Source organism: Centroberyx gerrardi, chromosome 19 (genome assembly GCF_048128805.1).
Source record: "Centroberyx gerrardi isolate f3 chromosome 19, fCenGer3.hap1.cur.20231027, whole genome shotgun sequence".
Classification (NCBI taxonomy): Eukaryota; Metazoa; Chordata; class Actinopteri; order Beryciformes; family Berycidae; genus Centroberyx; species Centroberyx gerrardi.
In genome coordinates, this window is record NC_136015.1 from 11,650,001 (window position 1) to 11,666,321 (window position 16,321).

Here is a 16,321-nt window from a genome sequence, read left to right on the forward strand (position 1 = left end):
TCAACTCTGGTGACCGGTTCATTGGCCAATCAGAATTAAGTATTCAACAAAGCCGTGTAATAATAGTATATAATCCCCTTTTGTTGTTGCCAATGTCTACTCTGATACAATAATGATTAGTCACATATGGGCCAAAGAGGGGCCAAGGTTTTTAGATCATCATCACTTTATAAAAGAGCAGGATGCTCATTGTTAAAGAGGTACCTCAGAGGGCAACCAAATGGATATGGATTTGGATTTGTTTTGGTCTGTATTTTTGCTTTTGAATTATCTAAATGCACAACCCTGATAGTGATGGTTGATCATATCACATACTGAATCATTTATCAATGGGAGTAGGTATTGGAAATCCATAAGATATTTGAAAGTGACTGATTATCAAAAAGACATGTTGTTGTCATTGTCCTTCCTAGAACTTAAACTTAATTGATGGTATTGACCAATTATTGACTGAATACAGGGCGCAGCCTACAGGACTTGTCATCCAGGGTTCATAGACAAGGATGGTAAGGTTAGTAATTCAAATCAGATCAAGAGCATCACACAGTTCATGCCAATTCCTATTGAAATCCCCAGTTTTTTTCCCCATTGCCTAAATGGAGAATTAGAGAAATCAAACAGTGCCATAGGGGCTCTAAATTTGGCAGATTTGGCTCCAAAGGGAATTAAGCTTCCTAAATCCTAGTGTGTGTGTGTGTGTGTGTGTGTGTGTGTGCCAGCATTAGGTGAATGATGATGGATGAAGTGCTCTCTACCTGTCGTAGTCTTGGCAGATCTCCCCTACGGCCACCAGGGCCTTGAGGTACTCGTTGGGCTGGTAGGGGTGGATGTAGTGGAGGGAGCAACTGTTCCTGGGGTCCCCATTGGACGCTGTGAAGTCTATCGCCACCTGGGACACACACACACACACACACACACACACACACACACACACACACACACATACAGAGCATGAGTGAGCATGCACACACAATGACTCTCTGCTGTAAATATCATGGAAAGTGCACACACTTACTGTGAACTGAATTTGACAGCCTCCCATGATGTAATCCAGGAAGGAATACATTTTTATGATCTGCCAGTAGAAACGACAAAATTTAGGCCATGCCATAAATTCAACTTATGATATGCAGTGGGGAAAAAACAACTGAGCGAGGTGGAAAGTAGTTGCAGTGGATGTGTGGTGATGCATGATAGATGCATCACAGAGAAGCAGATGTAAACAGGGAGAGATTGGGGGGTTGTGACTGTGTTTCTTCACCTTACAGTGGTTGAGAATGACAACGCCAGAGTTTCTGTAGTTCTTCTTCTTCATCTGGTATTTAGGGTTGATGCACTCCCACTGGATCTGGACACACACGCACGCATATACATATTAGCCGATGCTTGAGGTGTGATGTGGGTATGTGGTGTGTGTGTGTGTGTGTCCGTGTGTTTACCTGCTTGCCCTCCTGTTCTGCCCTCATCTCTTTAAAGGTGGTCTGAAACTCCCCAATGAAGTCGTGTTTTCCATTAGAGTCCCAGTCCCATACTGTGCACTGCAACAGACACACACACACACACAAACAAATGCATTCAGTTAGAGTTCCACTGCAACAACACACGCTGATGCCTAAACACAAACACACACACACACACACACATATCCGTACGCACATGCATGCGCAGGCACGCAGGGAAATGCCATGTTGAATGATTGATAAGCAGGTGTTGGTGGGGGGGCAATGGAGCGGTGAAATATTAATCTGAAGATGCTGAGAGGGACTCAGCTGTAGAGACAGGTATGTGTGTATGTGTGTGTGTGTGTGTGTGTGTGTGTGTGGAGGGAAGGCGTCTCTGTGTGCTTAGGCGTAATCGTTTGTTTCTCTCAAAGGAGCTACAACACAAGATAAATGGCCTCAATCACCAGCGAAAAGCGAGGGTCAGAGGGCCAAGGCTTAGCAATGTGAAACACACTGTATGGAAACAGTCCCAGGCTTTTTAAATGGTGACAAAGCGAGCCAATATCTGTGCTATTCCTGGGATTTCTGCAATCAATGATATTCAATCAATTCAATCGATAGACACAGACATAAGCACACAGGCACGCGCACACATAAGCACACAGGCACGCACACAGGCACGCACACACACACAGATGCTTCTTCCTGGCACCTTAGACAAAGGTATAATGGCTGTAAATGAGGCACTGCTTTGACCTTTCTTGCGTGAGGTCACCGTGGCAAGTAGTGGTCAGACCCAATCCAACGTTTGATTAAGGACAACGACCGGCAGTAATCCTCTTATTTCTTGTCTCCCACTCAAGCCGCTACGTAACCTTGCCTACTTCTGTGTGCCTTTCTGTGCGTGATAATTTGTCTATGTGCGTGTACGTTTGAGTATGTGACGTTAATTTGCGCGTGTGTGTGTGTGTGTGTGCGCGTGCCTTTGTGGCCTTGCTTCCACTTCAAGTTGCTGAGAGCTCTGTGTGACAGAGTAATGAAAAAATGAAGAACCTCCGTTCCGTTCACTGAATACTAACTGATGTATGGAGAGAGAGGAGGGAGAGGGAAAAAAGAGGAACAGAGAGGCAGAGAGACAGACAGAGGGAGACTATTAAAAAAAAAAAAACAGGCAGAGAGAGGTGGAGAAACGGATACGGAGAGAAACAAAGGGAGAGACAGCCAGACTCTGCTGCGGAGGATTATGCATTTATGCATTGGTCAGTTAGGAGCCGGCTGAAAAGGGAGCACTGGTCTGAATAGAAATCTCTGCCCTGCCATTTCTCACTATAGCTCTGACGCTTCAAACAGGTAGCCCTGGAAACCATAGCCGACGGCGCGCGTCTGTATGTGGGTCTGAGTGTGTGTAAGCGTGTGTGTGTGTGTGTGTAAGCCCTTTCCCCCGCTGTCAGGAGCCATGCAGAGTTAAGACGCTTCTGAATATTTAATGAACGAGCTCATGTATATTCATGGAAGAATAACGGTTTGGAGCTGATGTGCAGCCATCATTTTCATACACACACATGCACACACAAATATGCACACACTCACACACACACACACACACACACACACACACACACACAGATCTATTCTGGCAAGTAAAGGTGAGAGTTTCGGACAACCGCTGAGCTCTTTCACACCCGTCCGGCTCCTTAAATAACACTGTGACATCAGAAAACACAACACATGACCCGCCTCAACTCTGAGCTCCGGCCTGCTGACAGAACTAGAAGGAACTGGCTGAGGCTGTTTTTTGATTTGGTTTGATTACATTTGATTAAATTAGGCTAGAGTTACATTAAACCACATGAAACTAGCTTCTATAGAACACAACAGGTGGTGACATCACCTGGCACCTAAGATCAGCCAATAGCAGATGGCAATTTCAGTAGCATGTTTTTTACCATTAGATGTCAGGCTTTACACAGATTTGGGTTTGGGGTTTAGTTACTCTTTAAGTGTAAAGGTTAAGTTATGCTAAACTTAGGACACTTTAGTTTGGTTATAGTTCACTTGGGTTAGTTTAGCTAAGGTTACATTCACTGGAAAGGACACCCCCAAATAAAAGATTCTTTAAACAGCCATCTTGTGTTTGTGTCAGAGCTGTTAGAATGAGTTAGGTGAGTTTAGATTAGGTTTGGTCAGGCTATATATTATGTTAGTTGATATTAGCTCAACCAATAGGCTTGGTTAGAGTTGGATTCGGGTGAGGTTACATGCTTGTGAGTAGCCTACTTGGCACTTAAGTTATGCTAGGGTTTTACAAATCATGTCCCCTGGCATTTGCATGCCAGACAAATGTAGAACACTTTACAAAGAAACACCTGGAGGGCATGGTATGTTTTATGGCCTTTGCCCTCTTCTCTCCAGTAGCTGCGTGTTTTTTCTGTTTGCTAAAGAGTCGGGAAGAAGGACAAGAAAGAAAGATTTGACTTTCAATGCAACACTTTCACCGCAACATCCCCTGTAGACATGTTTCAGGGTGAAAAGTGAAAGGTTGAACGGCTGATGACTGTCTGTGTATATAATGCTATAGTCAGGGTTTCACCACATTGAGATTATGTGCAATTATGTTAGTTGCAATTATGTTGCCATTATCTTCTCCTGCAGTTTACTTTGTATTTAGAGTTTCAGACTCACCTTTAGCTCCCTATCATGATCCCCACTGCAGAGTGTGTTCAAGGAAACTTTGAAGGATTTCCACACCGGGCTCAGGTTGTTCATGACCGTCTGCCCATACACACACACACACACACACACACACACACACACACACATCAAACAGATCACATTTATTTAGTTAATCACAGATCTAAAACGTCAAAAAGTCAAGTGTGTGTGTGTGTGCAGTTACCATACCTCAGTTCTGTGTACAAGTGACCCAGTCCCGTCATCATTTATTCTGAAGATCTCCAGGAAAGGGTCTGATTTGCTGAAGAAATCCTTCAGAGGAAAAACACACATGTAAGGCACAGCCTCGGAACTCGCTTTGATCACCATAAATCATTCATACACTAACAGAATCATTACTCCAATCCCTTTTTTCTCCCTTTCTTCCGTGTTTCTTCCACCCATCCCCTTCCTGTCCTCTCCAATTCATCTGCCCCTCCTCTGCCCTCTTCCATCTTTTCCCTCTGGCGCAACTTGTTTGGATTATTCATCCGTGTCTGTGCGCGTGTGTGTGTGCGTGCATGTGGGCGCTGAAAATTAATATAGTTATCTATGTGTGTGTGTCTGTGTGTGGGTGAGGTAGTCGGGGTTGGTGGAGGGGAGTGGGAGGTGGGGGGAGGCTGATTAGCCCACCTATCTCAGCATGCCCCCTTTAATGCCAGATTGTGGTTTTGTGTGTTTTGTGTGTGTGTGTGTGTGTTTACCTTATTAAGTTGCTGCATCACCAAATCCTCCACCCCTCCACCCACCTACTTATTCAAACACACACGCACACAAACACAAAACCTTGCCTGACAGCACGCACACTTGTCTCTCTACATATTAACTCCTCTTGTATCAGAAGGGACACACTCATTTTCACTCTCTTTGAGGATGCACACACACACACACACACACACACACACACACATACACAAACCTTGTCATCTAGCTTACGAGCACTGAAGGAGAGTTCAACATAATCATCATTACCAGACAACTCCTCTGCTGTTACCTTTAGAGAGAGAGAGAGAGAGAGAGAGAGAGAAAGAGAGAGAGAGAGAGGATAAGGCAAACAGAGAGAGAAAAAGAAACAGGCAGAGAGAGGCAGAAGAAGAAGAAGAAGAAAGGAGGGGAGGGGAAATGAGATGTAAATGAGGAACAAAACACTTTGAACAGCCAACATCATCAACTTAATTATCTTCATTCAGAGTATTTGACTGTGAGAGGTGGTGTGTGTGTGTGTGTGTGTGTGTGTGTGTGTGTACATGGGTTTGGTACGTGCGTGTATTGTGCGCACTTCTGCATGTGAATATGCACACTAGTTTGTTGTGTGTGTGTGTGTGTGCTTTTGTGTGCATATGTTGGATTCGTACTCATGTGTTTTGTGTATGTGCATGTGTGTGTTTTTCTGTGCTGGGGAGGTTCGGGGGGGTCAGTGTCCTACCGTAATGGAAGACTTGCCAGCGGTGTTTCCCTGCTTGAGTAGAGCTTTGCTCAGTTTCCTCTGTGAGACGATCTGAAGCACACACCAAAACACACACACAGACTCCACAGAATCAGCTCACATACAGCACTACCATATAATACTCTGCACACAATTTCAGCACACACTTTCTCTGTCACGCTCTCTCTCTGTCTGTTTTTCTCCTCTCAGTTTTCACAACATGGATCTCTATTAACAGACTGGACTTTTCCATCTCCTATCAGTTACTGAAATCCTCATACGTGCCTCTGGTGCTTCCCATTTGCATTGATATAATGCCGTCGTATCCGAGGCAAAGCTCTGGATAGGCTGCGGTGTCCAGAATGCAGAATGCTGTTGTCCTCAGCCAAACAAAATGCTGGCAGCATGTTATCCCAGTGCTGTACAACTCCCTGGCTCTCTGTCAAGATCTGGATCACCTCCGAAATCCTCCTCTTCCATGTCAATTATCTCAATTCTACTAGCTATTCTAAATCCACCAGCTTTATGTTGCTGATAGCTTTTCTGACAATGAGTGGAGTCTGGTGGAGAAAAATATTTTGGACCTTTAGAGAGTGGAACTCTCTCCTGCCTCTCAATCTGCTTGCCATTCAATCTGGCATTCAGTGGTAATTCAGTTAACGGAACTTGCTCACCTGCTGCCTTTGTAATTTTCCTTTTATTTTGCCATTTTCTTATGTCTCCTTAGATATTCTGGAAAACCAAATCTTTTACAATTAGATCAAAAAGAAGAGACGCTTGTTGCCCATTTTGTATGGAAATTGTTTTAGCATGTGCAATGACACATATAAATGCATCATTTAAAACATTTAACAGCATGTAAAGCACCCTCAGCACTTTCAGCCAGGGCTCAAGGGCATATTGACTGCAGGGTATATTCTAGATGTTGACATTAGCTCACCTGAGATTATCAGATCACATTAGGATTCCATACACGGCTAACAGTTGGCCTCTCTAACCTTAAAGCTGCACTGTCACCCTAATTATAGCGCACATTATTTGATACATACTTTTAATATCTGAGCAAGATCAAGGCACTTTACAGAAGATTATGCTCCACTAGGTGATTCTTAAACTGAAAGCACACAAGCCACCATTCAAGCACGCACAAGCCTGGCATAGGCTTGCATGTGCTCACAAGCTCCACATTGCTAAACATAATACCAATGTGATGCACTGGTCAAATGCACTCCGCTGGTTGAAAGAGCACTCACCAATCCTAATGCACTCTTCACATGCACTCACCTGTAGAAGCATGCACTCATGAGATGCATTTCTGGGTGCTATGGTTAACTCACTTACGTGCACTTCATATGCATTCACACGTGCATAGTATCTTTACTTAACTGCACACTTCACTCACACGAACCACTTTGCTTGTGCAGTAATCTAGCTAACATGCATTTTTCACGTTCAATCACATGTCCCTTACTTCTATGATATTTCAGGTTTATTAAATAGGGGACAGTGGAGGGAGACAGTAAAAATAGGATGGGGTGTAACATGCAACAAAGGAATGAATCAGATTCAAACGTGCACACGTGTACACGTGAGTACAAAGCAAGTGCCTTAGATAAATCATCAGGAAGCACAACTCATGTTTTCACTGTGCACTGACCTGTCCTTGAGGTGTACTGACCTGTCCTAAGGTGCAGTGACCTGTCCAAAGGTGTACTGACCTGTCCTTGAGGTGTACTGACCTGTCCTTGAGGTGTGCTGACCTGTCCTAAGGTGCACTGACCTGTCCTTAAGGTGCACTGACCTGTCCTAAGGTGCAGTGACCTGTCCAGAGGTGTACTGACCTGTCCTTGAGGGATACTGACCTGTCCTTGAGGTGTACTGACCTGTCCTAAGGTGCAGTGACCTGTCCTAAGGTGCACTGACCTGTCCTTAAGGTGCACTGACCTGTCCTAAGGTGTACTGACCTGTCCTAAGGTGCACTGACCTGTCCTTGAGGTGCAGTGACCTGTCCAAAGGTGCACTGACCTGTCCTAAGGTGCAGTGACCTGTCCAGAGGTGTACTGACCTGTCCTTGAGGTGTACTGACCTGTCCTTGAGGTGTACTGACCTGTCCTAAGGTGCACTGACCTGTCCTAAGGTGCACTGACCTGTCCTTAAGGTGCACTGACCTGTCCTAAGGTGTACTGACCTGTCCTAAGGTGCACTGACCTGTCCTTGAGGTGTACTGACCTGTCCTAAGGTGCAGTGACCTGTCCAAAGGTGTACTGACCTGTCCTTGAGGGGTACTGACCTGTCCTTGAGGTGTGCTGACCTGTCCAAAGGTGTACTGACCTGTCCTTGAGGTGTACTGACCTGTCCTTGAGGTGTACTGACCTGTCCTTGAGGTGTGCTGACCTGTCCTTAAGGTGCACTGACCTGTCCTAAGGTGCACTCCATGGCTCCCAGGAAGTCGGCATCGCGAAGGCCATTGTGGGCGGAGCTAATATCGTGGAGTTCAAAGCGGAGCCTTTGGACCTCCTCAAAGTAGAAGTCCACCAGGAAGATCTTGGAGAAGACCGGGTTGATACTGCTACGGATTACCTCTGTACGGTCCACCTGCACAGAGGCGCACATGCAAGGACATAGACACACACACCCCCAGGTTAACCGAAATGTTATTATGTAGGCAATTATTTCCACATTAAGTGAAGCAGCAAGAATACCAGTGTGCTCGAGTAATGCGAGTAACGCACCTATACTCTGAGAACCTGGAATACATATAGCTGTGCTGTTTCATAAAACCATCTGCTGTTTCATAAATACAATTCAAAACAGCAGTCAATTGATGGCATTTGGCTTTTCTGGTGTTAAACTTCAATTGGCAAACATATGGACACACACACACAAATGCGCACACACACTCACTGCTGCTGTTGAGGAGCAAAGTGTCTGGCCATGCGAGACCACTGTTGCGTGTAAACCTTTCATTTCAATTTTGGCATCTTGCTTCTTTCTTTTTTCACTTGAATTGGAATTTTACATGGGCCTTTATCCACTGATTAACCACCCAAACCTATTTAAAATACTTTCAAAAATGCATGGGCATCAGTAGAAAAAAATCATCATTTCTCTTACTTAAAAGTAGACTGAGGTATAAGGATTTCGTCCAACAGACGAGCTACACAATGCCACCTCGCTTGTGGCAACATTGATTGTGAACTGCAGCATTTCAGATGTGAGCAATTACCACAAATAGCCATTACCACATTGTTTACACTTATCAACTTGCGAAAAGGGAATATGGATTTTTCTTGGTGGCTAAAATCAGGCAAGCTGTTTCTTGACTACACAAAGAGAGGGGACTGTAGTTGAAAACATTGATCTCAGATTTTTTTTTATAACTGCTTGACACAGAAAGCACTCTCAGCACTGCCAACAGAACCTATCCAATTCTAGCAGGAACAACTGGGTTCTTTTGATTGCTGATAACCCTTTGACATGTACACATAAACTTGACTGCACACACACACACACACACACACACACACACACACACACACACACACACGTACACACAAGTTGCACACAGATTTGGGCCTTTTTCTGACAGCCCCCTCAAAGGGCTGGCATCTCATGAAAGTAAAAAGGAATATGCACACACACACACACACACACACACATACACACACATATATGTACAGTGGCTTGAACACCCCTCTCTCTCCCCTCTCTCTCTTTCTCCTTCTAACAGAAAGTTAACAAACTCTGGATCTGATAGTCAGTGATAACATCTCTCCATTCCCACAAAGGGGCTTATCATAAGGCATAAGTCTATGAAAGACACACACACAAGCACAAGCACACACACACACACACACACACACACACACACACACACACACACAAACACTCACTCTCTCTCACACTAGTATAGCACACTGTACAAAATAGCTTTTTCTGGAGTCTCCAAGGACAGAATCTGCTGCACTACTTTCTGAGCGCTTGGTCTTGAGCCCCTCTGGAGACTGAGTATGTGTGTGCAATGTTTGTGCCTGTAACAATTTGTGTACATGGGCATGTGTGTGCATGCCTGTATGTATGTTTGTGTGTGTGTGAATGTGGTTTTGTGTGTGTGTGCATGTGTAACCATCAAGTGTGTGAGGATGTACATGCATGCGTGGGTGTGTGTATCTACATATTTAAAGGGTCACCATATGCAAGGGAAAGAGATGGATTGAGCTCCACTTCTCCCTAAAAGTTCCCTGGACTTATTTCTTCGCTCACACTATGTTCTTACAAAGTGTGCTACTGCCACTAATGAGGCTTCAATGGGAATAAGATGTTTGTTGAAGTATAGGGATTCCATTTAAAAGAGCAGGGTGGGTGTGGGAGCCTTGGAGGGGAGAGACAGGAACTCAAAAGAACAGACTGCAACACCAGTTTTGCTGTTTTTCTTCAGCACTTTTTATTATTAAACCTGCTTGATGGAATTTGATTAGGGAACAAAAACAAAAAACAAAAGTGTCCCTTCAATTTAATAAGTCTAATCTAGGATGTTGCTGTCTCCATCCATTTGGGACCTTTCATTGCATACCATGAGTTCTAAATAATTGTGCAGTAGTAAATTTTTTTTAAATTTAGCTTTGAAAATTTAACTTCTTTTGTAGGGTATTTAGATGAGTTTTGGATGAGCAGAAGCGAAATGGCAGCACGTTTTGTACATGGTGCTCCAATTCAAGGTGAAAAATGTATTTGGAAAGATTAATACCAACTGCACACCATAGCTGTACACTCATTTGTGAAAACCATGATTTTTACAATAATTTTGATGGCTTCCATGACAATTACCATCCATGATGTATGTGACCGCCGCATAACCCTCCATTTACTGTGAGCAACACAATCTGAACTCTGCGTGATAGCTGAGTCCCTTTATTACTTACAGTAATTTAGTCAACCATGTATTCAATATCGTGGCTGAGTAATTTAGTCCAATGTGATGTCTATGGTAGAATTCCTATGGGGACATGTTGAAATGGAAAATGATTGTTACATTATCTGCAGCAGAACCTGAAAATCAGACATAGATCCTCTCAAACTCCTAAATCCCACTGGTGGGATTTAACTTGGTTTAGCTTCCATACAACATACAGCTTCCTATGCCAACATCAAAGGGGAATACAGATTTCAGATATGTTATTCCAATGGCATTCCAATGTCATTCCAATAAGTTTGTATTAGTGAATATTCAGTGTAGCAAAGATCTTGGTGAGAGTTTTGCGTGAAACTGGTTCAGCTCTAGTCACGTTAGCATGTGGAGAGGTCTTTTTTATGTTTTTATTTTCAAAATCCAGCATTGTTCTGATGATACAGCTACAGTATGCTGCTACGGTGTTTTGCTTTCGTTGGTCCAATGTTTATATTTTTTCGCCTAACATGAAAGGCACGTCTGCTCTTGCCTTGTTCCTCCAATGAGAGCTTTCTGAATGTGTGGATTAATTCAAAAACGTTTAAATGTAGGCCTGTTTGAACTACTTCTCATTCACAAAACATTTTTTAATGCTCTATTAGGCCAAACCTTGCTTCCATGGGTGGCATTAAAACAATTAGTTTGCCATCTCGGAAATTTGGTTTCCATTTCATTTGGAGCTGAATGAAAGCACATGATCTAGAGGTAGGGAAATAAGTCACATGACTGGTGTTTCTTTGACAATAGCATGTAAAAACCCACAGGATTTTTTAGAAAGGGGAGAGGGTATGCTGGGAAATGGGTTTAACATTCACTGTGGACAGAATTAGCCTCTAAGGAAATTAGTGGAAAATAGGTGGTAGTCTAGACAGCTAGAATTTAGGTTAGAGCGTGTGTATGCAATCATTTAGACTGCATACACACGCACACATGCACACGCACACATGCACACACACACATTACCACGGCCCGCACCTGTCACTGTTATTCACAATGACTTACAAAGGTCAAACAGGATGAGTGAGTGTCATGCTCAAGGACACTTCAGAAGAATGGACCTATTCACTGATGTGGCCATCTCATCTTGATCTCTTGGTTATGGGACGGTCTCTCTAACCCCTAGGCCAGCCTGCCACCCACTTGCCCCGCCCCACCCCACCCCCCCACCCTCACATACCCCACCCTGATTCCACATCAGCGTTACCTCAAACCACTGCCCATGCGACTGCATCTTCAGCACCACGCAGGGGTCGGGCTTGGAGAGGGCGTCGCGGTCCGAGATTCCCCGGCAGGCCACTCTCAGCTCGACCTTAGTGAGGCACGGAGAGCTGATGAAGCCCAGCGTGGCCTCCGCAGACTCATAGATGTTACTCATGCTGAACACACACTCACACACTGCAGGGAGAGAGAGAGAAAGAGAGAGAAAGAGAGAATGGAAAGTGGGGTTAGTTTAGGAGTCAGAGACAGATAGATTCCTATATACATACTGTATATACTGTACATACATATATATACATACATACATACATACATACGGTACACACATACATACATACATACATACAGCCTGCCACATATATAGTACATTGATTAATTTTGTCGGTGTGTTTGGTGTACTTTACTGGAGGCCAGTAAAAATCCCAAACACTGCAGTTCATTTGAACTCTTGTTTGTTTTCAGTTGAGCAGATGCAGTGGCCCTGACTAAGCAGACAGCAATCAAACTGCTCAAGGTCAGGACTCTGAAGGCACCGAGCATCAGACAAGGTCCCCAAACACACACACACACACATTTACATGCACATATATTATATGCAAACACACACACAGTTGGAGACAACAGATGAACACAAATAAACACAAATACAAATACATGCACACACGCATACACACACAAGCGTACACCCACCCACACACACACACACACACACGCACACACACAAACACACACACACACACACACACACACACACAGAGCCCTGCTGAGTAACCAGAACAAACTGTTGGGTTTCTCCTCAGGTTTCCAGAGTGCGTACAGAGCTTAGAATGGGCCATATATGAGGACAGACGATCGCCTGAGGAGGATTATTCATCGAAAATGATCTGCTGTATCTCATTCTGACTTCTAATCCTCACACATCTCACTGAAGCGCATAATTTTGACGTCCCCTAAAGCATTGATTCTCAACCTTTTTCATATCAAGGACCCCTAATTTAGTCCACATTAGAGCCACGGACCCCCATTTGATGAGAATATTTTTATTGTTGGATATGATTTTGTCCGGAATTCCATGACTATCTGTATTGTAGGTAGAGAGTGAAACTATGACCAAAATAGTCATTTTTCTACAAACTATAAATTCTGTCAAATCTACTGTAAATTAAATAATGCTGAAGTTTAACAATTCATCAGTTTGCTGGGGACCCCCTGGAACCCCCTCAAGGACCCCTGGTGGTCCCCGGACCCCACGTTGAGAACCGCCGCCCTAAAGGAATCTCACCTGAGCGCTTTCCATAAAGTTGCAACATAGAGGATTCTCTCATTAATTCATTTTTCATCATAAAAATAGTTGTGATGACATTCTAATGCTTTCAAAAAAATAGACCTGTCACCATAATAAACAGGAGCTGGGGAGAGAGTTGGGGAGTCCACTCTCCCTTAAAATTTAGGAAATCCCTTCAGGTAGACCATCTGATATGTTCGTTCCCATCAAAAGCAGTGTGGAGAGGACGGCAAAATATCCTGATAGAAAGCATCTCACAGGGGCTATTGCACATAACTGTGATGGTCGGTGTCACATACATATGATAATCACATGTGACAATGATATTTCATGCTGGGTTACATGGGTTAACTTGCTTGTTCTCAGAGTTAAAAATAACTGCAACAACTGTACACTTGAAATGTCATTGCAGCTCAAACGTCAATAATAATAACAGCCTCCTCTAAATGTGTCTAGAGCGTCTAAGCCCACGTTCTCCCACAGCTATGGCACCCAGTTAACATAAAACAAGCTATAATTCTACTATTACACTGGAAACACTGCATCACATGCATAATTAATCATGAAATGCATGGATCTCTTTTCTCAGCCAGTGATGTGGAGCTCTGGGCTGGATCCTAAGGTATAGTCTCAAGTCCGGTTAGTCCCTACCAAAGGATTACCGCAGGTCTGATGTGCTGGATGGTAGAAACTGAATATTAATGCAGCGGTCTAGTAGTATCATCCTTGGGGAGCTAAGCTCTTGGAACTGGGTCTGACTCTGACCTGAATGTCTCTCTCTCCCTCTCTCTCTCTCTTTCTTTCTCTCTTTCCCTCGCCGTCTCCCGCTCTCTATTGCTCTCTATTGCTCTCTATTGCTCTCTATCTTTCTCTCCCCCTCTGTCTTCCATAATTCATGTTCCATGTGTGTGTTGGGCGGTGATTATTTTTAGCTAAGCAGGCTGAGTGGCTGTGTACAGACAAGAGGAAGCGGACAGAGCCACAGGGCAGGTGTCTGACATACAACAGACCTGCATGTAGGTGGTGCGTATTTGTGTTTCTGTATGTGCCGCGGTGCTGCATTTCTGTTTGTGTGTGTGTGTGTGTGTGTGCGGGACGCAGCAGATGCCCGTCTGTTCCGGTTGACAGCAGATGACACCGATAGTGACAGAGGATGGGGAGGATTTCTGGTCAAGAGGACGGAGCGCAGCCTGAGCTATAGGAGCCGTTACTGTACAGCAAAGGATCAGCTGTCAGCATTGCCAGAACTATGACACTGAATCTCCACATTACACTTTGCCACAGGACGTTGCACTAGCTTCTTGAGAAAAAACAATCTGGCACAATTAGTTTTGGCAATAGATGACAACTGGGATATCTTGGTCTCTACAGTAATGCCAGTCTAATGCAAGAGTAGGGAAGGCAGTATTATGGTCCCTAATTTGACTGGATGTGAGGGTTTGTGTAGGGCTATATTACAGTTTTTAATGTTTTTCTCTCCTTGTGTGTGTAAACAAATCAACTCGAGCATGTTGCATTGTGTTGCACTGTAGTGTTGTTGAAAGAAGCCACCTCCACAAGCACAAACGTACAAATTAGAGAACAAGAGGCTGGATGCTTTGACAAAAAAAAGCGCAACCGGTTTATGTGTTTGAAATTGGGGTGTAAATCAATATAATGTACAGAGTGGCATTGATTGATTGCCAGGCGATCTAAGATGCCTTAAAATGATTCCAAGGCTCTTCACTGTCGGCTCTTACTCTCCACACAGTGAGAATGAATCATTGCTCAGAGCTCAATTGCCATGATCTTGGACTGTATGTTTGTGTGTGTGTGTGTGTGTGTAGTGTGCCTGTGACAGACGTGGCACTAATAATGCAGAGAGCAGGAAGGTCCATGACACACAAGAACACTGTCTCATTGCTCTGTCGACTATTGATTATCAGACAAAGAGGTAACACTGTGCATCCAGCCACATCTTACAGCATAACCTAAGGAGGCATGTGTTACGTTACGCAACCCGAGACCAGAGAGAATATTATTCATGACAGGTGACAGCAACGTGCTGAACTGACAGAGTGGATATAGAAGCAGGCGCGGGCCGAGAAAAGGCAGATAGGACTATCAGAAGTGAAGCAGGCTGGTGTTGCGAACTCACTATGTTATTAGATCTGACAGAGAAGAAGAACCAGAGAGAGAGAGAGAGAGAGAGAGAGAGAGAGAGTGAGGGAGACAGAGGGCGAGAGAGGGAGGAAGGATTAGAGAGAGGGAGGTGACAGAGAGTGAATGAAGCAGGAAGGAAGAGAGGAAGATAGAGTGAGGGAGATAGAGAGAAGGAGATAAAAGAGAGGGAGATAGAGAGAGGGTGAGAGAGAGAGAGAGAGAGAGAGAGAGAGAGAGAGAGAGAGGAGAATCTAGCTATCTTCTCATCTTCAGACCCCCATACAACATGTTTGTTTTTAATATCTTTGCTATTTCTTGTGATTGCCTCTCTTGTTAACAGAATACATCTTCTGAGTTAACTGATTACAAAGCAAAGGCTTTCTAGGAACAGTAAAGTGTTTCCCTGTATTTTTCCCAGAGAAAAAATACACAGGGATCTGAGAGCAAGAGGACACTTCTGAATAATATTTTTGGCGCCTGGTGATAAAACATTACTATAGTGTTCTGCTCTCTTTTATTCTGGAGAATAAATAACAGGCTACAACCATGAAGTCACACAGTTACGACAATAAAAAATCCCATGAAAATGTGAAGCCACGGCTTGATTTGTTTTCTTACTGCTGTATCAAGCTCTAACAATGTCTATCAAATCTGAGGCCATCTTAAACCAATGTCCATCAATCATAAAGCCATCAATGTATCTGTGTGGTAGAACAGAATAATGTTCAGATGGGATATACGCGTCTCACATGCACCAGGTAGGCATGCACCATCCGGGCTGCTGCTGTCTCCTGCAGTGAGAAACTCACCTCAACGACCTGGAGAAAAGATCCGAGCGGAGCCGGAGAACTTCGCCGCCGTTTACTTGACAATCACGGATATCTCACCGTCTCCGGACCCATCTCCCTCTCCCCACTCTCTTTGTCTGTATCTTTCTCAACCCCTAGCCTGCAGAGCTCGGCCGGCTTGGCGCTGACAGACAAACAGAACTGAATCCTAATTCCCAAAAGGTGAGCACAGTGAGGATGCGCTCCGTGCGCCTGGCTTTCCTCCGGGTGAAAGATGGGGAGGAGGAGGACGGTGCGCCACTTAACTGGAGTTTGTAATCCGCTGGCTCCATCGGGGGCCGCAGAGAGCGCACCGTGCCG

At 44.3% G+C, this 16,321-nt stretch overlaps 1 protein-coding gene across 1 annotated transcript in view; it reads right to left on the bottom strand.

Annotated features, from left to right (window-relative positions):
• cpne4b (copine IVb) overlaps positions 1-8,031 on the bottom strand; it is a 12,570-nt gene extending 4,539 nt beyond the window's left edge. The window contains exons 1-9 of the mRNA XM_071920195.2: positions 7,996-8,031; positions 5,581-5,652; positions 5,074-5,148; positions 4,344-4,427; positions 4,125-4,214; positions 1,440-1,538; positions 1,262-1,348; positions 1,016-1,075; positions 756-889 (exon numbers count right to left, since the gene is read on the bottom strand). Coding sequence (XP_071776296.2) covers positions 756-889; positions 1,016-1,075; positions 1,262-1,348; positions 1,440-1,538; positions 4,125-4,214; positions 4,344-4,427; positions 5,074-5,148; positions 5,581-5,652; positions 7,996-8,016 — 722 coding nt within the window. The 5' untranslated portion in view covers positions 8,017-8,031. The remainder of the gene's footprint in view (positions 1-755; positions 890-1,015; positions 1,076-1,261; positions 1,349-1,439; positions 1,539-4,124; positions 4,215-4,343; positions 4,428-5,073; positions 5,149-5,580; positions 5,653-7,995) is intronic.
• Positions 8,032-16,321: the final 8,290 nt, after the last annotated feature.